General features: G+C 55.7%; 1 protein-coding gene across 1 annotated transcript; it reads left to right on the top strand.

The window, feature by feature from the left end:
- Positions 1 to 579: 579 nt before the first annotated feature.
- Positions 580 to 21,878, top strand: SPG7 (SPG7, paraplegin matrix AAA peptidase subunit). The gene is made up of 17 exons (XM_027513784.1): positions 580 to 779; positions 3,452 to 3,554; positions 5,545 to 5,634; positions 6,015 to 6,256; positions 7,449 to 7,588; positions 8,520 to 8,622; positions 10,009 to 10,134; positions 10,374 to 10,536; positions 10,758 to 10,931; positions 14,913 to 15,037; positions 15,546 to 15,648; positions 16,233 to 16,343; positions 17,613 to 17,728; positions 18,727 to 18,883; positions 19,416 to 19,582; positions 20,099 to 20,176; positions 21,538 to 21,878. Exons 1-17 carry the CDS (start codon positions 597 to 599, stop codon positions 21,694 to 21,696), a joined length of 2,340 nt encoding a protein of 779 aa, XP_027369585.1. The 5' UTR covers positions 580 to 596; the 3' UTR covers positions 21,697 to 21,878.
- The last annotated feature ends 1,167 nt before the right edge of the window (positions 21,879 to 23,045 follow it).

Here is a 23,045-nt window from a genome sequence, read left to right as displayed (position 1 = left end):
GGCTCTGCGGCCAGAGCCCGGAAGAGCGAAACTTCCCCTCCGCAGCATCCTCCTCGCGCCAAGACTGCGGCGGGGTAGGAGTCAGGGGCCCGGGTCTAGGTGGGAGTCGGACTCAGAGTCTGGATCCGAGGCGGGAGTCGGGGGTCAGGGTTTGGGCCCGAAGTCGGGATCAGGGCCTCAGGCGGGCCCCGCCATCTGCGCACGTCCGCTCCCTTCCGGCTCCCGGGCTCACTCCGCAGCCCCTGGACCCGCTGAGCCAAGTCCTCCCGGGAGCCGCGACCTGGAGCGGCGTCTGATGCCCTCACTCGGGGCGCGCCAGGCTGCAGTTCTACGCGCAGCGCTTGTACTCGCAGTACAAAGTGGCAGTTCAAACCCGCTAAAGAATCCCAGCTGGATTAGAGTTGCAGCGGATCGCTCGGTCACGGAACCCGATCGCGGGGTACCGAGGATTGACCAACAGGCCTGACTTGAAGAGGCCCGACCGCGCAGGCGCCGGGAAGACGCCCGACCGCGCAGGCGCCCCGCGGAGACACCACCGCCCCCCCACCCCCCGCCCACCGCACCCCCAATAGCGCAGGCGCAGCTTCCGGGTCAACATGGCGGCCGCGTGGCTGCTGCTGCGCGCTCTCCGCCCGGGTCCGGGACCGGGTCCGGGGAGGCTGCGGTGCCCCTACTCGGGCTGGAGCCCAGGCTGCACTTCCGGAGCCAAGTGGAGGTGGCCGAATGACGTCCACAGGCCTCCGATGGGCCCCATCGGGCCTGGAGGCCGAGCCCTGCAGGTAACGTACGGGCCTCCGGCAGCGACGTTTGAGATGGTAATTTGGAATATGCTCTCCGCCGCTTCGGCTTCGTCTTCCGAGAGGCATCTCCTGCCTGCAACTGGAGGAGAGGCGGGCGGCGAGGCCGGCGGGCAGCCCAAGGGAGAAATCAGGGGCGAAGCCGCACAGTTGGACTTTTAAAGCCCTTGTTCGGGCTTCCCTGGTGACTCAGTGGTAAAGAACCAGCCTGCCAATGCAGGATGGTACCCTGCGTGGGTAAAATCTCTGGAGAAGGAACTGGCAAAGCACTGTAGTATTCTTGCCTGGGAAATCCCATGGACGGAAGAGCCTAACGGGCTACAGTCCATGGGGTCGCAAAGAGTCACACAGGATTTAGCGACTAAACAACAGGGCTTGTTTCGTATATTGATATTTTTTGCGCATCTTCCTGGCGTTTTGAAATTGAATCGAGTAAGAGTTTCACGAATATCTAGCAGAGGATTATTTGCATTCATATAGATCAGATCACTCCAGGATGAATTCTAGCGCCTTCCAATTGCTCTGAGCTGTTTTTCGTGTGAGCATTGTAAGTGTATTTTACTCTTATCGTGTAGCTTGCCATGTTATGGACACACATTCATTGACCCTCTGTGTCAAGGCTGTGTTCCAGGCCCTGTTAATGTTAGCATTTCACTCTGGAAACAGACCCTAAGTGCTTTTTTCACTGATTTTTTTAGCCCTCTCTTAGGACCCCAACCCTCACATTTTAGGTTGTAATGTATTATTGTATTTTACCATAAGTTGAGGACCAATTTCATACAATAATCCTATTCTACACCCTTTCTGAGTCTGTGAACAACTATAGATCATGGCATCCGGTCCCACCACTTCATGGCAGTAGATGGGGAAACAGTGGCAGACTTCACTTTTGGGGGGCTTCAAAATCACTGCAGATGATGACTGCAGCCATGAAATTAAAAGACACTTACTCCTTGGAAGAAAAGTTATGACCAACCTAGACAGCATATTAAAAAGCAGAGACATTACTTTGCCAACAAAGGTCTGTCTCATCAAGGCTATGGTTTTTCCAGTAGTGATGTTTGGATGTGAGAGTTGGACTATAAAGAGAGCTGAGTGTGGAAGAATTGATGCTTTTGAACTGTGGTGTTGGAGAAAACTCTTGAGAGTCTCTTGGACTGCAAGAAGATCCAACCAGTCCATCCTAAAATAAATCAGTCCTGAATATTCATTGGAAGGACTGATGCTGAAGCTGAAACTCCAATACTCTGGCCACCTGATACAAAGAACTGACTCATTGGAAAAGACCCTGATGCTGGGCAAGACTGAAGACAGGAGGAGAAGGGGACGACAGAGCATGAAATGGTTGGATAGCATCACTGACTCAGTGGACATGAGTTTGAGTAAACTTTGGGAGTTGGTGATGGACAGGGAGGCTTGGCGTGCTGCAATCCATGGTGTGGCAAAGAGTCGGACACGACTGAGTGACTGAACTGAACTGAACTGAATGGATATATTACACTTGTTTTTGTTTTTGATTCTATTGAGAAGGAAAATCATAATTCATTAATTTTAGTCAGACTTGATTATTCTGTGAAAATAAGCAAGGACTGAAGTAGGCAATTCACACGTACTTGTGGATACTTAACAGATTACCTCACTAACAACTAGAACAGTAATAACATAATCTGGTTTAAACAAACAGCGTTTAGGGTTGACTTTGAAGAATGACTTTTGTGTGTGCTGTGCCTGACACACTGTTCCTCGTTTATGGTGCCCAGTCCACCTCTCTGTGGTTCTCCCTTACATGCCTCCTGGCCATCACTGAACCAAGTATAGTAGTATTAATTAAACTGGATAATAATTGTATGTACTAGGAATTTTTAACCTGTTGCTAACAGGAAATTATATGTAGCATACTCCTTTGGTAAGGAGTTACTTTTCTTCATAATAGCAGCCGACCAGGGATGAACTAAGGGAAAGAATTTAAAATAAATGTATGTATGTTAAGTGTGTTAGTCACTCAGTCTTTGGGAACTAGACTATGGTCCGCTAGACTCCTCTGCCCCTGGAATTCTCCAGGCAAGAATACTGGAATGGATAGCCATTCCCTTTTCCTGGAAATCTTCCCAACCCAGCAATCGAACCCTGGTCTCCTGAATTGCAGCCAGACTCTTTGCCATCTGAGCCACCACGGAAGCCCTTAAAATAAATAAGTCAATGGAGAAATTACTACCACTGAGATAGAAAAAGTTAAGTTGGACCATTGACCATATTCAAGTGGGAAACTGGACTTCCTGGGAATGTTCCACAAGGCACGGTTGTCTGGAGATGTTGGGAGCAAAAGGTCTGGACAACCAGTGAAGCCTTTACTGCTTGTGTCCTGAAGGAGCCCTGGGGCACACAACAGCAGCCAGTGTTCCGCACCTCCATTTCAGCGTTTCTTTGACTTGCTTGCTTGCTGTTGACATTTGGAACTTTTTTTTCTTTTGATGTTATGGTAAAACTTTGAAATAATGCTCAGATTATTGGTTCATATTTCAGGGCAGTGGAAATATTACATAAATGAATCTTGGCGCTTTCAGGAAAAATTTTGTATCGGGGGTGAGTTTGCACTGCCAGCTGTGCGGTGGCGTCCGTGTGATTGAGGCTCTGTGACCTTCTTTTCTCTTCAGAGTTTCCAGTTGCGACTGCTAACCCCTACCTTTGAAGGAATCAGCAGATTGTTGGTGAAACAGCACATTGTACAGAATCCAGTTGGACTCTGGAAACTTCTAGGTTTGTATCTTTGAAAAGACAGAAGTGACAGGCAGAACATGTGGCATTTGTGAATAAATTCAGAGGACTGCTTGTTTGACATTGTCAGAAAAAATGAAATCACTAAGAGGCCCTTCAGCTGCTACCCAGTGTGAGCCCTCAGATGGCTCTGAAGTGAAGTTTTTGAGAAGGAAAAACTTAGACAAAAATTGTCTAAGGTCAAAACAGGCCATTTTTGCTTATTTTGAGTTGTCTCTTCTTTGTTTAAAAATTCTGGCCATGATTAGGCTGCTTGTCAAAGGTTTTTCATGTTCTGTAGCCAGCTCCAGTAATGCTTACTAAGGAGCTACAAGCTTAGTAAGAGCTGCTTGACAAAGGTTTTTCATGTTCCCTAGTGGCTCAGATAGTAAAGAATCTGCCTGCAATTCAGGAGAATATGGGTTCCATCCCTAGGTTGGGAAGATCCCCTGAAGAAGGGAATGGCTACCCACTCCAGCATTCTTGCCTGGAGATTCCATCAGCAGAGGAGCCTGGCGGGCTCCAGTCCATGGGGTCACAAAGAGTCGGACGTGACTGAGCAACTAACATTTTCATGTTCTGTAGTGAGCTCCAGCAGTGGTACGAAGCTACAAACTGTGTCTGGTTTATGTGCAGAAATTAAGTAAACATAACTTAATTTTACACTGGAGTTGCACTGTTTTCATGACATCTTGTGATATCCTGCTGTCTCTCTTGCTCTCTTTCTAAAAACTTTTGGCTGCACCCTGTAGCGTATGGGAGCTTAGTTCCTAGACCAGGGATGGAACCTGCGCCCTTGCACTGAAAGGGGGAATCTTAACCACTGGACCACAGAAGAAGCCCCCTGCTGTCTCCTTAAGTCAAAGGCCTGTAAGGGTTGACACCTATGTTTTTACTCCCCGCTTTATTCATTTGGAATAGGAAAACAGTAGAATCTTCCACTGCTGCAGACAAGCAGCCTTGTGCCTACCCAGTCCCAGCAGCCCACACGTGCCCCCAGCGGCAAGCCCTCACCCTCCCAACAGCCCTGTGTCTGGTGGACACAGAGGCGGTTTTATTTGTGATTTTGTTAGTATCTGTGAAGGAAGGTGCAGCCCAGTGACTTTCTGAGGCACTCTCCCCCGTTCTAAGTGCTGATGGGGACAAGCGAGAGCCTCAGTGCGTGGAGCAGGTGCTGCTGTGCCACAGCTGCTTGTGCTGCTCGTTTGTTTAATTCACTGCAGGCGACTGTGTGTGTGGCAAGGGTGGTTCTCCCACAGACCCATGACACTTTCTCAAGTTTATGGTCATAACTTTTATTCCATCATGTTGGATGTTTTAAGTTATAAAAACACTTACCTTCAGTTGAAGTGGTTTATCGTTTATAGTGAGTAAAGATTGTACCAAGAACGATCATCCAAATTTCTAAATCCTGTGCAGGTAGGTTCTCAATAGTTTATGTTCTGTTGGTTGTCTGGAAGCGTCCTCTTCTCCTGAGTGTGTGTGTTAGTGCTCAGTCATGTCCACCTCTTTGCAACCCCATGGACTGTAGCTCGCCAGGCTCCTCTGTCCATGAAATTGCCCAGTCAAGAATACTGCAGTGGGTTGCCATTCCTTTCTGGTCTCCACTGTGGCTCACATGGTAAAGAATTCTGCCTGCAATGCAGGAGGTCCAGGTATGATCCCTGGGTCGGGAAGATCCCCTGGAGAAGGGAATGACAACCCATTCCAGTATTCTTGCCTGGAAATCCCATGTACAGAAGAGCCTGACGGGTTCCAAGGGGGAAAGTTAAGTCCATGGGGTCACAAAGAGTTGGACATGACTGAGTGGCTAAACACTTTTGCTCTCATTCCCGTCTCCAGAGGATCTTTCCAACCCAGGGTTTGAACCCAGGTCTCCTGCATTGCAAGCAGATTATTTACCGTTTGAGCCACCAGGGAAGCCCTTTGTCCTGAATGTCTCCCTGTAATTGCAGGTCTGGTTGCTGTTAAGCACTTTCCCCATTTCTTGTAGGAGGCACTTACTATTTTAACACTTCGAGGAGAAAGCAGAAGACCAAGGACAATGATAAAGCCAAGGGGAGGAGCCCTGAGGATGACGAAGGTATATCAGTCTAATTTTTTGGGCAGAGGGGCTGCTTCCCCTGGGGACCTGTGGGATGGAACCCGTGCCTCCTGCATTGGAAGGGCAGTCTTAGCCACAGGACTGCCAGGGAAGTACCCCGGGGAGGTTTTTTACTTTAAAAATGGTTTCATGTTATCTAAGCAGATGGGACCTCAGTGAACAGGAATGTTCGTGACCTTGAACAGCTTGTAATTAGGCACTTTGTTGTAATATTGGCCAAGTGTAGACTGAGCAACTAAGCACAGAGGGTGCAGAGCCCTCGTGCGGGTGTAGGGTGGGGGTGGGGAGGGCCGCGGAGGCGAGCGCGGGCCCTGGGCGTTGAGCTCCGCCCTCCTCTCACGCCTGCTCCCCACCTGCAGAGGAGCGCAGGCGCAGGGAGCGCGAGGACCAGATGTACCGAGAGCGGCTGCGCACCCTGTTCGTCATCGCAGTGATCATGAGTCTGCTCAATGCGCTGGGCTCCAGTGGAGGCAACATCTCCTGGAATGACTTCGTGCACGAGATGCTGGCCAAGGGCGAGGTGCAGCGGGTGCAAGTGGTGCCCGAGAGCGACGTGGTGGAGGTGTACCTGCACCCCGGTGCCGTGGTGTTTGGGCGGCCTGTGAGTGCCGCGCCAGCGGGGGTTGCTTAGAGCGAGCCGTGAGTGTCTTGATTTAAGGAGGAGCCTGGAGGCTTTGAGAAGGGGGCAAGGCCATGTGGCTCTCGGGAAGAGCCGGGAGGGTGGCAGCGAATGTCCAGGGTCCACATGGCATGTGAGCAGCAGGAGGGAGGTGGTGGGGCTGTCGAGGTGGAAACCCCTCGGGCTGGGACAGGTCGCAGACAGGTTGGCAAGGACTGGCCCTTGGAAGGAGCAGGAAAGAAAGGGGGCAGAGGAGAGGGACCCTGCTCCTCCCCACCATAGGTGGCCCCCTGCTGTGCGGGCAGGGGAGAGGCAGAAGGGTCTGTGGGCTTCACCCCAGTAGCGGATCTGGCATTGGGGAGTGGAAAGGTAACCTGTGACAGCGCTGGAACCTGGCTGGGTGGACCCTGCTGTGAGGACCTGGCCTTTTAACTCTGAAGTGGAGCCTGACCACTTATAATGATGGTCGTCTTGCTAGACTTTGAAGAGACTTCAGAACAGAGGGAGATCTGGTTGCTCTGTTTAAGTTCCAAGAGATCTTAGAATCAGAGAGGACAGTTTCTTCTGGAAAGCATGGCTTCTGGAAAGATGATTGATGTGGGCTGGGGTGGCAATGATGAGACCTTCACACTAGAGAGCTTAGAATCAAGAGTGGACGATTTCCTCTGGAAAGCATGGCTGCTGGAAAGATGATTGATGTGGGCCGGGGTGGCAGTGATGAGATCTTCCCTCTAGCCTCCAGGAAGTGCCACCCACTTCCTCTTCCTTAGCCTCTTGTCTCCCTGAGGACCGAGGAGCTGCCTCGGTTGACTGTCAGGTCCAGCCGACAGGCAAACAGTGAACTTTTGGAGGGTGACTGCGGGTCTGGATCCCACACTTCAGGCTCCTTGCCAGGGTCTGCTTTGCCCTCCAGCAGAGTGCCAGCCTGGGGCTGAGTTTCAGTCGCATGTGCTGCCCTGCATTTGCTCAAAACCTTCTGTTAGTGAACATTTCACTGTAATTGTGTTTGAGGAAACAATAGCTTTCTAGATGTGGAGGAGGTTGCTGAGCAGCAGGCATCTGCTTCTGAAGCCCTGTAGCTGTCCGCAGTGTGGCAGGGGCACCGTTCTCTGTCCTCAGGGTCAGCCGTCTGGCCTGTTTGTCACTCTCACGTGCCTCTGCTCTCTGCCCCCAGCGGCTGGCACTGATGTACCGAATGCAGGTGGCAAACATCGACAAATTTGAAGAGAAGCTTCGAGCAGCTGAGGATGAGCTGAATATCGAAGGCAAGGACAGGATTCCAGTTTCCTACAAGCGGACAGGATTCTTTGGAAAGTAGGTTGGTTGTTTCTGGGGGCCTCTGAATTAAACCAGGCTTCACTTTGTGACGTGAGAGACAAAAAGTCCAAACAGAGTCTCACACTGGCTGTGCCCACAGTGAACTGAGCCCCTGGTGGAGGCAGGCCTGGAGTGGGTGGCGTGGGCGGGAAGCCTGGAGTTCCTTGGTCACTGCTCCAGTGGTCTGTGGTGCTTCTTGTTTAGCGCAGGGTGGGTTTGCTGCCATCTGCAAACAGGAAAGTGGGGCGGGGAAGGGAGAAGCAGATGTTCCTGGGAACCTATTGGTTCCGTGCAGGGCCTACGGGTGGTGGGATCTGCACCCTTCTGAGGGGGAGCCAGTTACTTGATAGGCCTGGGCGTGTAGCTGGGCGCTGGGACCATGGTGTGCATAGGGCTGTGTCCCCTCATGGGGACTGGCGGCATCTGGGAAGTGCCGCGTGTCTGTCACAGCTCCAGCTCCTCAGGGGGCAGGGCCCCCAGGCAGCACCTCTGCTTGTTCTAGGGTGTGGGGGCACACCCCTCTTCATCTGGGGGTGAGGCCCCAGGGTTTGCTCTTTGTACTGTTAGGCTGATTTCGCTTAGTGACCCAAAGCAGTGGCCTACTTTTGAAAGCAAAATGCATGGATGGTGAAGAGCTGCTGTTGGTGGGCGTGAGCTGTCCAGGGCTCTGGACAGTGGGTGGTGGTTCTGGCTTCACGCCTGGTTGGTGCTGCCTGCTCAGCACCGCGGTACCCAGACCTGGGCAACATATGAAGGAAGGGAGGTGGTGAGAACTGGATGAGATGCATTTTCAGTGCTGGCTCCACAGGTTGGTCTCAGAGCGAAGGAGTCCTTTTCCTTCTGGGAGGTCTGGGCCCAGCCTGGGTGAGGCGTCTGGGCGCTGCCCGGAGCCGCGCCTGAGCCTCTGCCCGCCTGTCTCTCCCGCCAGTGCCCTCTACGCCCTGGGGATGACGGCCGTGGGCCTGGCCATCCTGTGGTATGTTTTCCGTCTGGCTGGGATGACAGGACGGGAAGGCGGATTCAGTGCTTTTGTAAGTTGTGCACATTGTTCCCCTGAACTTGTGCCATTGGGATTTTGTCTGTGTTGGGGCTGAACCCTCTCCTGTAAACGGCAGGATGGGTGCATGGTGGATACTAGCCTGTCAAAGGCCTATCTGGATGTCGTCTGGCAGCTCCTCTTTCCTTCTGTTTGACTGACACGGGGGCTTGGCTCCCCAGCTCTAGCCAAGGCCCCTTTGGTGATGTGGGAGGGGCTGAACCCAAGGGGGTCCATACTACAGTGTGCTCTGCACTTCCCTCTCAGCCGGGCTTGCCTTTTGGGGGGTTCATGTACTAGCTGAGACATCTTTGAAGGTTGTCTTCAAAAGAACAACCTTAATACACTCCACAAGTATCCTCCTGTTCCAGTGCATTCGGCGCAGTATGCCCTCCCTGTCAAGTCATACCTGGCTCATCAGGCACGTCAGCCACAGGCCACAGAGGAGGCCCTCCTGGGAACCAGGATTGTGGGGGTAGAGTGCTCCTGTCTCTCCCTGAATGGGCCCTTGGGAGCTCTGGATTTGCATCCACACTGGGCAGCGTGGTGTCTCCTGGGGTGCAGTATACCTGGCTCAGCCAATGTGATAATTCTTGCACATTCTGGACTGTTTTTTTGTTGTACTTAAATAATGCTGTGACGAATTCTACACACTGCCTCTTTTGAGAGCTGAAGGAGATTCTGGCTGAGGTGAGCTGCTCACTGAGAGCTTATCTGTCCAGCCAGATTGCTTGCCAAAAATTGACGAGGTGACATTTTTACCAACACTTGCAGAATTGAGTGTCTTTAGGTAACTTTTAGGAGAAGGCAATGGCACCCCACTCCAGTACTCTTGCCTGGAAAACCCCACAGACGGAGGAGCCTGGTGGGCTGCAGTCCATGGGGTCGCTAAGAGTCAGACACGACTGAGCGACTTCACTTTCACTTTTTACTTTCATGCATTGGAGAAGGAAATGGTAACCCACTCCAGTGTTCTTGCCTGGAGAATCCCAGGGACGGGGGAGCCTGGTGGGCTGCCATCTATGGGGTCACGCAAAGTCAGACACAATTGAAGCGACTTAGCAGTAGCATTAGCAGGTAACTTTTATATAAACCAGTAAAAGAAGTCAGAGACTAATGGGGAAAGTCACATAGAGAAATAAGAACACTCCCACACGGACTCGGTTAAATCACTGGGTTAACGTGGGAAGCTTTTTCCTTTAGGGCAGATTGCTCAGTGCCAGGCAGCCTCTGTCACCGCCTTCATGTGTCTGGACTGTGCCCTTCCCTGCCATCTGAGCGAGTGGAGGGGTGGGAGGACGTGCGGGTGAACCGGCCCCCCGGCTCCTTCGCCCTGCCCCGCTGGGCTGCATAGGGCTCCGCCCTCTATCTTTCTGCCCAGAATCAGCTGAAAATGGCTCGTTTCACGATTGTGGATGGCAAGATGGGGAAAGGAGTCAGCTTCAAAGATGTGGCAGGAATGCATGAAGCCAAACTGGAGGTCAAGGAGTTCGTGGATTATCTGAAGGTGAGCACACAGGGCATGGTGGGCGGGGGGATTGCCTGGCCTGATGCTGCGCTCCTGGTGCGTCCCCTGCTCAGCCCAGACCAATGGTGCCCTGCGCGGCCCGTCACTGTCACGGCGGAGCACTCTGTTCTCCCTGAGCCGTATGGACGGGACCAGTTCAGGACCCAAGCCTTCCAAGGGTCGTGTCTGGATGATTCTCTGGAGCCCAGAGATCAGCCTGCATTCTGCTGCTGTCCTAGAGCCCGGAGCGCTTCCTTCAGCTTGGCGCCAAGGTCCCGAAGGGCGCACTGCTGCTCGGCCCCCCCGGCTGCGGGAAGACGCTGCTGGCCAAGGCAGTGGCCACGGAGGCCCAGGTGCCCTTCCTGGCAATGGCTGGCCCAGAGTTCGTGGAGGTCATTGGAGGTGGGCCCACCTGGCTGCGTATTGGGGGCTTTGAGGGTGAAGGTGGAAACATGAGACCCGTGTCTGGGAGTCATGGGCATGGAAGGAGCAGGTGCTGACATCCTGGGGAGTCCAGGAGGGAACAGGCCAGCCCATGTGTGCCAGAGGCCACCTACTGGGCTTTCCCTGAGAGCAGGGCTCGTGCCATGACCTGTCCACTTCCCCGTCCTCTGTGTCCTCAGGCCTCGGTGCGGCCCGTGTGCGGAGCCTCTTCAAGGAAGCCCGGGCCCGGGCCCCCTGCATTGTGTATATCGACGAGATCGACGCCGTGGGCAAGAAGCGTTCCACCGCCGTGTCCGGCTTCTCCAACACAGAGGAGGAGCAGACGCTCAACCAGCTGCTGGTGGAGATGGACGGTGAGTACCGTGGGGCTGGGATCGGCAGGGATGTTCGTGGACAGTGAGGGTGTGTCAGCACCAGGAGCTCTTCTCCAGCAGGAGGTAACCAAAAACATAGCTTTCAATTTCCCAAAGTCAGGGCAGTAGTGAAACAAGAAAGGAAAGCTGGGAATATCAAGTGGGGTCAGGTCATGACAGTGGTCGTCAGTCTCAGAGGGGGCCAGGGGTCATGCTGACAGGAGTCTCTGTGCCCAGCGTGGGTACAGTGGGTGCCTCAGGTACACTGCCAGGGCCTCTGTGTCAGCTGTCCTTGAGATGACCTCTGGAACTGGCTGCCACACAGTTTTTTAATGGAGTTGTTTTTCTTTTTGAGCTACTCCTGTAAGATCCTCTTTGGTGGGGTGTGTGTGTAAATATTATGTGTTTGTGTTGTTTATAGTAAAATATACAAACCATAAAATTAAGCCATTTTCACCATTTTTAAGTGCAGAGTTTAATGGCTGAAAGTACGTTCCCAGTGTTGTATAACCATCACCACAGTCCGTCTCCAGAACTTTCTTATCTTCCCAAACACAAACTGTCCCCATTAAATATCAGCTCCACATTCTCCCCTCCCCATGCTCCAGCTGTGCAGGACCCATCTGTAAGTTTTCTTTAATCAGAATTCTAGTTCTGTTCTAGGTCTTGTAGATGAGAAAGATGCTTTTTTCTCAAAGTAGTTTTGGTCCTAAGAGAACCATTTATTGGTGTATTTATTTTCCTCTTTAAAGTGTTCTTAGTGTTTGGGATGGTGGATCTGGTGACCAGTGTGTGGGGCAATGGATTATGGTTGTATGTGGCTAAAGGTGAAACTTTTTTTAGCCTCTTATTTTCAAAGTCTCAGACTTACAAAAGCACTGCAGAAGCAGTCAGAATTCCTATAAGCGTCCTCCCCCCGCCCCGCCCCCCCACCGCAGCCTGAAGGCCTACATGGAAGAGGCGTGACGTGGGTGTTGGGCAGATGTGCGCTTCTGCAGGGCCCAGGGCAGGCTCGTGTTGCCTCAGTGTCTTGTCTCCTTAGTCTTCTCCAGCCTGGGCCTGACTTCCCCTCCTTGCCTTTGTGGCTGTGACACTTCCTCCAGGTCAGGCCTGGGAAAGGACGTCCTTAGAGCGAGGTCCAGCCCGGGTGTTGGCAAGAGCCATGCAGCTGGCCTTGGCGCCCACGCCCCCTGACCCTGGTGCCGGGACTCAGGCCTGCAGCTGGGCAGGTCAGGGGCTGATACACGGGAGTGTTTCATCATGTGAAAGCCCCGCAGGTTCAAAATCAAAGTGATTTCTCACAGGGCGAGGAAAGGGCGGCCTCGTCAGGGCCTGAGGACCGTTTGCATCTAGGGGTGCCCCTGCAGACCCCCATCCCTCTCTGCATCTGGGTGTGTCAGTCAGAACAGCTCAGGGTCTCTGCCCCATGGTCAAGGTCTGAGGGGCCGTCTTCCTGGGGAGGACGTGCCCAAGAACTGTGGACCTGAGACATGGCTGTATGAGATGCTCCTTGGGGATGGGGTCCCCAGTGGGGTCTGCCTCCCACCCCACCCCCGGCTCTGACCGGCCCCTCCCTGTGTGCTGGGCTGTGAGCGGCTGGATCCTGAGTGTGCCGTCTGTTCGTGTGCAAGTTAGACTCCTGCTCCCCAGGTATCCCATTGTAAGATGTGATGAGTCTGCTGTCAGAAGTGCAGACAGGACTGTGACCTCTGGCTGTCTTTAGAAAGATGGGCAACGTGGTGCTCCTATGGGACATGGGCAGAGCATCTTGAAGCCACTCTCATGGGGGCGGTGCAGGGACATGGTGGGGTGCCCCTCTCCTCTCGGAGCAGGGGTTTCCTGACATGTCGTCAGGCTAAAGCACAGCCCTGCGCCTAGTCGTGACCTTGTGCAGGTGATGGGGGGACTCCCTTGTGACCCTAGGGCAACAATCCCCCCACCCCTGCTCCTGTTGTTGTTTGCACTTGAAGCCAGAGACCAACCCTCCAGGCGACGTGCACCCCCAGGAAGCATTCCCAGCTGGCACCTTCTCTGCTCCTCTGTGCTGCTGGCAGGGGGGTGACTTCTTCCGGCTCTGCTGCAGCCGTGAGAGTCCCTGCTCCCTCCTCGGACACCCCCCAGAAGCCCTGGCAAGGCTGGGCTGCTGCGAAGGGGCCTTTGTGCACAGAGACAGCTGAGCCTCTTCTGCCTGCAGGGGCAACTGAGGAGCCTTTGTCACCCCTCGGGGAGGAGTGGGCGCTGGCCGTGGGAAGCCAGCGCTAGAGGAAGCCCACCACACAGGCGGAGGCCGGGCACCTGCCACCCCTCTCACAGCCTGATGGGCAGAGAGAGGCCTTCGAGCTCAATGCCCCACGGTGGACATTTCTGTCCACACCCCCGTGGACTTGATTCTGCCCAAGTTCATGGAAAGCCCAGTATCTAACCAGCAAGGACCTATAGTCAGTGCCTCATAATGACGTGTGATGGAGGAAAACCTGTGAGAACGTACATCAGTATATACGTATATGCGAACATAGTGGGGCCACTGTTGTGTACGTGAGCACTGTAAATAACATACACTTCAATAAAAATAGAAAGGAAGCAAAGGGAGCCACAAGTGGCCCTCCCACGGCCTTGTGGAAAAACATTAGCCTGTGACCCGTGTTGGCTGAATCTGCAGGAGGCATGCCGCTTAGTCCTGGCTCAGTGTGTGTGGATGCCAGCGGCTCCAGCACGTTTTGCTGAAGCACCGTCCTCCCGCGCTGAGCCGTCACCTCCTCGCGAGCGCAGCCAGTGCCTCTGCAGAGCCTGTTCTCAGCTCTCTAGTGCTGGGCCGTGACTCCGTCCTCAAACACGCGTCACTTGTCATTTAGCTGTGCACTCAGTCTTTGATCAAGGTAGTGGCAACAGCAGACGTGGTGAGGATGAGGAGACTGGATCCCAGACCCCATTGTGAACCCGGGCCCTCAAGTGAGTGAAGCAGCTGTGAAAAGGAGTCCGTGAAGCAAACCTGACCCCCTGCAGTGGGGGTGGACAGCATGCTGCCTCTCGGGCTGGCTCTGAACAGACTGAGCACGCCAAATCTGCATGCTGATCCGGTGTCCACAGAACACGGTACTCCAGTGTTCCCTTGCTGAACACCCTGGAAAGAGCCTGTGCGACCTTCAGTGGGTGCCTGGCTGAGCTCTGTGTGCTTACCCGGCCACAGTGCAGACACCAGGTATTGTTATGCAAGCCTGCCTGACTGGACCTCAGGATTTATGCCAAATGAGAGGGTCACCTCAGAGAGTATAAATCATCTGATCCAATCATCTGAGATTGTGCAAATGACAGAATTCTAGAGAACAGACAGATGAGTAGTTGTGAGGGGCTGGCACAGTGAGGTTTTCATGGTGATGGTAGTGGAGGGGCACGTGCCCAGCCAGTGGGGGCAGCATACGGCCTGTGCCTGCAGCGTGGGCCCTGCATAGGAGTCAGCACTCAGCCGTGGGGACGTCTGTACGGTGTCACCCTCTCGTGTGTCCACAACTGTGAGTCCCTAAACCAGCCCTGTGGCGGGTTGCTGACAGAGGCCGTTCTGCGGGAGCGCCCTCCTGGAGCCCCTGGCATGGCTGTTGTTTTCTCCTGTATCCTTTGTTTCTGCCGTTTTTCAGTGTCTTTTCACTGTTACATAATCTCACGGTCTGTGTTCATAGCCCTGGCCTGTGGCAAGCAGGCATTTGGGGAACCCTAAGGGGCAGCCCAGGCAGGAGGCTGAGACAAGCTATGGGGGTGCCCCTCTGTCCCCAGGTGGCCCAGGGAGTAGAGTCCGGTCTGTCCAGGGCCCTGGCCTCCAGCAAGCCTCTCGTTTCCGTGGGAGACTTTGGCTTTTCCGGCAGTGCAGCTGTGCCTCTTGCACACTGGGTGGTCCTCATTTTTTCTGGTGGTGTTGCTATCGGTGGCGGTCTGGGGAAGCTGCCCGGTTGGGGTCTGCACCTTCACGGCCACTGTCTGTCCCTCCAGGAATGGGTACCACCGACCACGTCATCGTCCTGGCGGCCACCAACCGAGCTGACATTTTGGACAACGCTCTGCTAAGGCCGGGCCGACTGGACAGGCACGTTTTCATCGACCTTCCCACGCTGCAGGTCAGTGCGACCCTGCTGGTCCATCCGGGCTCCCTGCCCTTCTTCTGGTTTTGACTCCCACTGACCTTTATGATGAGACGTTTGGGCTGAGTTCCTTGGATAGCATTTGCAGAGCCTCACGCCCATGTGCTGGTGGCTTTGGAGAGTGAGCTGCACAGTGGCCCTGACGGGGTGGACGGCTGTGAGCCCTGGGACCTCTTGGCCCTGCTGCCTCAGGCCTCAACTTGGACACCCACCTCTGAGGTGTTGGGCCTTCCTGGTAGCTCCCAAGGGAGCAGGAGACCCCACAGGAGCAGGGAAGGGTCCGGAGGGTGAGTGTAGCAGGTGGCTGGCAGGTTAGTATTTCCGTGGAGACACGCGTGGAGGTATCGTTTGCAGCTCTTGAGTTGGTTTCTGAGAGTAGAAGCTGACCTCACAGCCAGCGGCTCCTGATCAGCAGGCAGGGAGCGGGCACTGTGGCCTTTGTCCCGTGGCCTTTGACCTGTGGCCTTTGCCCTCTGTCCTTTAGGAAAGGAAGGAGATCTTTGAGCAGCACCTGAAGAGCCTGAAGCTGACGCGGGCCAGCAGCTTTTACTCCCAGCGGCTGGCGGAGCTGACACCTGGCTTCAGTGGTAGGGCCGTAGGGGCGCTGGTCCTAGTCTGGGGTCAACGGGAGTGGACCTCCCCAGGAACTCTCCAGCCCTGCTCTGGGCTCCTCGGCCAGCACAGCTGGGGTGGGAGTGGTGTGCGCCCAGCAGGCAGGGGTAGAGGGACTCCTCCCCAAGGTTCTGTCCCGTGCCCCAGGGTGGTCCCAGCCTTGCTCCCTCCCACTGCTCCCCACCAGAGGCGACCCTGTGAGGCTGTGTCCCTCCCCGCCACCTTCTCCATGTTATCACAAATCTAGATTTTTCTGTACGGTTCTCATTTCACAGGGGGATGTAAATAAAAACCCCTGTTAGCGTGGTGTAAATCCTTGTTATCATGGTGTAAGTTTCTTCCCTTTGGACCTTTAACACCCTGAACTAGAACCTCATGGGTGTCAAGAACCTTTCTCATTCCTCAGTGTGTGTCTGAAACAGTGGGTGGAAGGAAAGAGGGGGTCCAGAGAGGCTGCTTGCTGAGCACAGCTGTGGGGCAGCTCGAGGGGGACAGGGTGGCTCTCCCGCCACCCCCATACCTCTGCGTCTACTAACACCCCCCACCCCCGTGCTGACAGGCGCTGACATTGCCAACATCTGTAACGAGGCCGCGTTGCACGCGGCGCGGGAGGGGCACACGGCTGTGCACACATCCAACCTGGACTACGCCGTGGAGCGTGTCGTGGCCGGTACGCGGACTCGTCTTTACGGGGCTGGAGGGGGCAGGCCTAGACATTGTGTGATGGCATTAGTGCCCCAGAGGGAACACAGGCCACCTGTTCCTGCTTCTCTGTCAGGTGTGACTTGTTCTCCTTAGTTTGAGATACTCTCTGTTGACCAGGAGCAGGCGTGCTCTTGAAACAGAAATATAGAAGGATCTTGCAAACTCAGCATCCTCGGCCCACCAGCTGATGGGCAGTGCCGGACAGCTGCTGTCCACATGGGCAGGAGTTGGAGCCGCTGCTCCTGAGGTCGAGGAGGAGGCCTTTTATGCCAGGGTCTCCGTGCCCTGTCGGGGGGAAGGGGAGGGCGGTGTCTGGGCAGTGTTTTCCACTGCTGTTGGATGTGGAATGCATGGACTTCTGTGAGGAGAGCAGGCCAGGGCTCCCGTGGCCCCTGTGGCAACACCAGACATGGTGTGTCTTATCCTTAAACGGAATTCCACCCAAGGCACCGAGCGGGATGCCGAGGAAGCCACGCCTCGCTCAGATGGCCGTCCCCCTCAGTCTTTCAGACCTAGGACAGACCCTCCGCAGTGGGGACAGCGAGTACGCGAGGACAGAAGGGCTCGCCTCGAGGTTCCTCACTAGATCAGAGTTTACATAAGCCAGTTGTTTTGCATGAAAAGTGATATGCTTGCAGCAAGTGTGTTCTAAGTGGGAAAGACTAGAGAAGAGTGCCCAGAATCCTGCCCGAGCGTGCAGCGCCTCGAGCAGGGTACTCCCGCGTGGCAGCCGCCAGGGCCCGGGGACAGCCCGACTGCCACAGCCAGCACGTAGGACGTGTCCTCTCGAAGCTGGCGGCGTAGGTGGTCCTGGTCGCATCCCTGAACCCAGGGCTTACTCAGGGGTAACGATGAGTGGACAGTGGGTGAGGCCTCAGCAGTGACCTGAGCAGGGGATGTAATGAAAGGTTATGAGGTGAAGGGTCAGCGATTCAGGTAAGAGGACTGGACAGTCGCAGGCTGCAGCTGCCCTGCTAGGTCATGCCGTCGGCCCCGCAGCCCAGCGAGGGCCATGTTGAAGGGGCTGCAGTCCACGGAGTTTTGAGTGGTGGGGTCAGTGGGCTGAGCGAGGCTCCTGCGGCATCCTCACAGTCTGAGCAGCCGGGGAGAGGATGGGTGGCTGGGCTGGGGACACAGAAGCTGAGAGTCCGGTGGCGACTTTGCGTTGGCACCTCAGGAATGTGCCTGCCATGTACTTGGGATGCCTGAGCTCACTTTTCTGATCTTCTTTCAGGGACTGCCAAGAAGAGCAAAGTCCTTTCCAAGGAAGAGCAGAAGGTGGTTGCGTTCCATGAGTCGGGCCACGCCCTGGTGGGCTGGCTGCTGGAGCACACGGAGGCTGTGATGAAGGTGTGTGTGGGCAGCCCTGGCTTGGCTGCCCAGTTGGGCTCACTTTGGAAGGCCCACGTTTTGTGCCTGGAGGGGTGGGGGTGGGTGACCGTGGGAAGGCCACATGATGACCTGCAGTCTCCCTCCCCATCTGCATGGTATGTTGTGGAAATAAGAACTGCCGGGCGAACCATCAGCTCTGAGATGTGCTAACTTAGAAGGAGGTCAGCACACGTTATGTACGTGGCAGGGCTAATGCCATGACGCCACCCCTGGTGGTAACATTCTGACCGGGGGTCCCTGAGTGACCACCAGGGACAATGCCCGTGTTGGGGACATGGGTGCCCCGTGTTGAGGGTTGTAACTGCCCGCCACTTGGACCTGTCCCCCCTCACTCCTTGTTCCCTGACCTCCAGACAGAGGGCTGTGCTGGCAGCTGCAACCTGGGTACAGGTGTCTCCCAGGGGCGTCGGCTACAGCTGAGCGTTGCTGTCAGGCTGCCTTGGATGGTGCCCCGCTACTCAGGCTGGTCCGTCATGTCCTCTACAGAGGGCTGTGACTGAGACCCGTGTACGTGTGAGAAGACCCAGTAATTAAGATCAGTGTCTACATGCAGTATCTCAAGAAAATGAATGTAGGACATTCATTTGGTGCCTAAGGGCCAGGTAGACGAGTTGTGCTGAGAAGGTCCTCTCGCTCGCACCCAGTCCCTGCCAGCCAGCGTGGTGACGTGCACTCCTCGGAGCCTCGGGGTGGCCTCTTACGGCTGTGACCCTCAGACCTGTGCCTGTTCGGGGCCGGCCTCATCACGTGGGCTCATCTCTCATCGTCACCATTCTTTCCTTCATGGACACGTGGTCATGTATGGGGTCCTCACGCCCTTCTCTGCAAATGCTGTTAGAAATATGGGGGCCTCGGATTGACTTCCTTGCTTCGAACCCTCTGAGCAAAGACTATCTTGTGCCCCCTCGTCTCTGAAGCCTGGGTCCTGCCGGCTAACAGACCACCTCACTGTGCAGGTGTCCATCACTCCTCGGACCAATGCAGCCCTGGGCTTCGCTCAGATGCTCCCGAGAGACCAGCACCTCTTCACCAGGGAGCAGCTATTTGAGCGCATGTGCATGGCCCTGGGCGGCCGTGCATCCGAGTCCATCTCTTTCAACAGGGTCACTTCCGGTGAGCAGCAGCTCCTGCGCTGCTTCGGTGCCCTCAGCCCTTCCTCGAGGGAGAGGGAATCTGTGGAGGGGTCTAAGTAGTGGGATGCACATGCCATCTTGAATTTCATTAAGGGTTGTGTTTGGCTGCACTGGTCTCGGTTGCGGCGTGCAGGCTTTTCATTGTGGTGGCTTTTCTTGTTACTGAGCGTGGGCCCTGGGGGGCACTTGGGCTTCGGTAGTTGTGGCCCATGGGCTTAGCTGCTCCTCAGCATGTGGGATCTTCGTGGACCTGGGATTGAACCCATGCCTCCAACATTGGCAGCTGGATTCCCAATCACTGGACCACCAGGGAAACCCCGAGTTGTTTTTTCACAGAAAAGAAAAATGTTTTAAGTTTAAAGGACCAGCAACAGGGCACAGTTGTTCCCTGGGTTCCCACCTCTGCTGTCAGGGTACAGTGGTCCCTGGGTACTGCCTCTGCTGTCCCGGCTGGTGGGGTCCCTGACCTGCAGTTGCAGGGAACCACCTCCTTTTCTGATCCCACACTCCAGGGGCACAGGACGACTTGCGGAAGGTCACCCGCATCGCCTACTCCATGGTGAAGCAGTTTGGGATGGCACCCAGCATCGGGCCTGTCTCCTTCCCCGAGGCCCAGGAGGGCGTCACGGGCATCGGACGGCGTCCATTCAGCCAGGGCCTCCAGCAGATGATGGACCACGTTAGTCCCTCCCAGCCCGAGCCATGTGTGTGGGGAGGGGGTTTGGTGTGCTGGCCCCGTGCCCACAGGAGCTGAGGTTCTGGGTAAGGACCCACTGGCTACTGATGGAACTGTGGGTGCTACAGGGCCATCAGGGACAGCGAATAAATGCCTCCGGGGACAGAGCCAGTGCCTATGATCTCTGCAGCCTGAGGAGATGGCCAGGCAGTGTCACCACCCTCAGACAGCTCTGGCAGCCTGGTGCACTGGCACGTAGACAGCCTTGGGTGTGGAGGATGAAATGGGGTCCCAGGCTCCAGGAGCTGGCGGCCCCTTGCACAGGGGGTTCCCGGGGTGGGGGTGAGGGCAGGAGACTCTTGGCCGCCGTGCTCTCCTGTCCCCTGTAAGACGCAAAAGGCCGTGTTCTGAACTCGTGCCTTAGTTTCTTCCACGTGCCTTAGTGCTGGGGCCAGGCCGCAGGGGACTCTGTGCGCAGCAGCAGCCATCCTGACCATCACACATCTTCTCCCTTCGCAGGAAGCGAGGCTGCTGGTGGCCACTGCCTATAGGCACACGGAACAGGTGCTTCGGGACAACCTGGACAAGCTCCACGCGGTGAGCCTCTGCTGTCCCCGGCCCCACGCCTGCCAGGAGCTGGGCCCACTGTCACTTCACACTGATGCAGCCACTCACCCTTCCCAGAAAACCACATGACCAACAGACCCCATCCAGCTCAGCTGGATCCAGCATCTTCCCTGCCTTGCTTAGCCTCATGTCACGCACCTGCCAGGCCAGGGCCAGTTTCTTCAGGGCAGACAGGAGGATGCTGCCAGCCCTCGGGCCCATTACCAGCTTCAGTGTGCAGTGGGTCTGGTTGATGTGGCTTAAGCCCTTTCCAATTCAAAGTTCTGGAAATTTTACACTAAACATTAAAGCTCAGAAGAGTTTCAGATGCACAGGGAGCTGCAAACATGGCACAGAGCCCTCAGCCCATGAACACTCCCCCCATCAGTCAGGCTTGTTTTCTGCAACCCAGTGACCACCACGCCCACACTTCACCCAGGTCACCTTCTGTTCTCGGTGCTCACGTCTGCCAGGCCCTCTTGGCTGGGATAGTCCCCCTCCTATTACAGACAGCAGAGCATGAGGGCTGGTCTAGTGTGTGGGGAGCAACCCCGGTTGGGCTGTGTGTGATGTCCTCACAGTGATGCTGGGTGTTGGGTCTGGAGTGACCCCAGAGGCAGTGTCTCTGGACCTAGTGAAGGGGCAGCTCCTGGTGGATGGTCAGCTGTTTCTTCAAGGCAACGTTGTGGGGACTGTGGTGTCACGTTCTCAAGACCAGCAACACCTGCCTGCGTGGAGCCATGGGCAGTGCAGAACCTGCCAGGACCCTGTCATGGGAGCCGAGTCTGTGCTGCTGCTGTGACCTGCCCGCACCGTCCTGGAGTTCCAGGACTGAGTGCCACACAACTTACCCTGGGCACCGCCTTCAGGTCGGCCCTCCCTGCCCACAATTCTACGTCTGCGGCTTGTAGGTCCCCAGTCCTGCAGTCAGGTTCATTGAAGAAAATCCTGAGTGCGAGCAGAGCCTTTCAGTTCAAGCCCGTGTTGTCCAAGGGCCAGCTGTCAGAGCAGTCAGTGTGGGGGTGACGGGAACCCGTCACTGGGGGCTATATCCTGCACATCACCTCCACTGCCCCTCCATGCTGACATTCACATGCATTTGCAGAAGAAATCCAAGTTGCCCAAAATAAACAGATTAGGAAGGGAAGTAGAAAAGTTAATGAGGCTGGCAGCTGGGCTTGTCTCTAAGGTGGAGACAGGGAGCGATTCTTTGCATGGGCTGCCCGCCTGTGCTGCATCCCTGGGAAGTGGCAGGTCTGGGAGGCCGGGCCCTCCCCCTTCCGCGCTCTGCTCTCAAAGGGCTCTTGTCTGGGCCCCCATCTGCCGCTCACACTGCCCTCTTGTTCCTCCAGCTGGCGAGTGCCCTGCTGGAAAAGGAAGTGATCAACTACGAGGACATCGAGGCCCTCATCGGCCCTCCGCCCCACGGGCCCAAGAAAAAGATCGCGCCGCAGAAGTGGAGCGATGCCCAGAGGGAGAAGCAGGACTCGGGGGAGGAGGAGGGGGCCTAGCAGCTGCCCCTGCTTGGGGAGGAGGCATCTTGGCCCCGGTAGTGCCCCCACCACCACCCCTGTTCTGGTGCTGGCCAGAGGGCCGGGCATGCAGTCCTCACCTCTCAGCCCTCGCTGGTCAAGACCCCCCAAGATCTATTTATTGACTTCCTTGCCTGGAGGAATAAAAGGCTCTGCCGAGATGGGTGGTTCATCTATGTTTATGGGTTGTCCTCGTGTGGAAAGGTCACCTGTGCTCATCACAGGTGCGCATGGAGTGGCCCCATCTCAGGAGGGAGCTGAACAGTTTCACAGTTTGAGGCTCCTCCTGGCCCCTGAAACCTGGTCAGAATATCTCCAGCTCTGCACAGGAAGGACCTCTGAGCCCCTTGCTGCCTATCCTCTGTGGGGCCCTGTCCTGGGCTCGCTGGCCCACGGTCAGAGCCAGGGGCAGGCGCTGGGGCTGGAGGAGTAAGGCATGGCCACCTCCTGCAGTGTGGACGTGGGCCCCTGGCGGATGTCTAGAGGATGGGGAGGGAAGCCTGTGCTCCTGCGTGGTCAGCTCTGCCCTGATGGTGTCCTGGATCAGGGATCCCGTGTCTGCAGGGTGAGAGGTCAGCTGTGCAGGAACCAGCTTCCTTTTCTAGGACTCAGGAGCGGCAGGGGGCACAGACAGACGAGGTGCACTCAGGGCCCCAGTCCCCTGTGACACGACCTGCTGCTTGTTACTTCCCCTTCTGTGCCAGCGCCTGGAGCCGCCCCCACGCCCAGTGCCCCAAAGAAGCACAGGGACAGGGCAGGTGCAGGTGCCCACCCAAGGAGAGGCCCTGAGGGGACACCTTGCCTCTGCCCTATCCTGTTTAATTCCTGAAGACAGCCTGGAGTTAGGAGGGTGGGGCCCTTCTGTGACCTCACTGGGACATGGCCAAGCTCACCCCCTTGTACTTTACATTAAAACAGCCAGTGTCTGGTGACACTTAGCCAGGAATAGGCTGTTAAGTGGGGTGAAGAGGGGCACCTCATTGTAGTGGAGGAAGTGCAGCCTGCCTTCCCAGGGCTTGCCAGGGAGTGGGCTCATGGGAGCCCAGCAAGGGGAGGCTGATGGGACAGTGCTCTGATGTACAGAAATGAGTTGTCACAGGTGACGTCACCTCCTGGTCCTTAAGACACAGGAGAGCCCTGGGAGTGGGGCCTCAGCCGTCCCTGCTACTCCTCACGCCTCCCTAAGGGGCTCCTGGGGGTGGAGGTTCTCCCACAGCAGCTCATGGCCGCCAGAGCAGCCAGACCACTGGGCAACCTACTCTGCCCAGCAGAGTGGATACGGCATGGCCTGACAGCAGTTTCTGGAACTCTCGGAGTCAGGTGTGTGA

This window comes from Bos indicus x Bos taurus, chromosome 18 (genome assembly GCF_003369695.1).
Source record: "Bos indicus x Bos taurus breed Angus x Brahman F1 hybrid chromosome 18, Bos_hybrid_MaternalHap_v2.0, whole genome shotgun sequence".
Lineage (NCBI taxonomy): Eukaryota > Metazoa > Chordata > Mammalia > Artiodactyla > Bovidae > Bos > Bos indicus x Bos taurus.
Note: the sequence above shows the minus strand (reverse complement) of the source record. Positions and strands in the feature narration are given on the sequence as shown.

Bases quoted from the DNA above. Each gene is read 5' to 3' on its own strand.
- SPG7 (XM_027513784.1), top strand. From the start codon at position 597: ATGGCGGCCGCGTGGCTGCTGCTGCGCGCTCTCCGCCCGGGTCCGGGA. The intron at 10,135-10,373 runs GTGAGCACACAG...CTGCTGTCCTAG, and splicing joins AGTTCGTGGATTATCTGAAG to AGCCCGGAGCGCTTCCTTCA. The intron at 10,932-14,912 runs GTGAGTACCGTG...CTGTCCCTCCAG, and splicing joins GCTGCTGGTGGAGATGGACG to GAATGGGTACCACCGACCAC.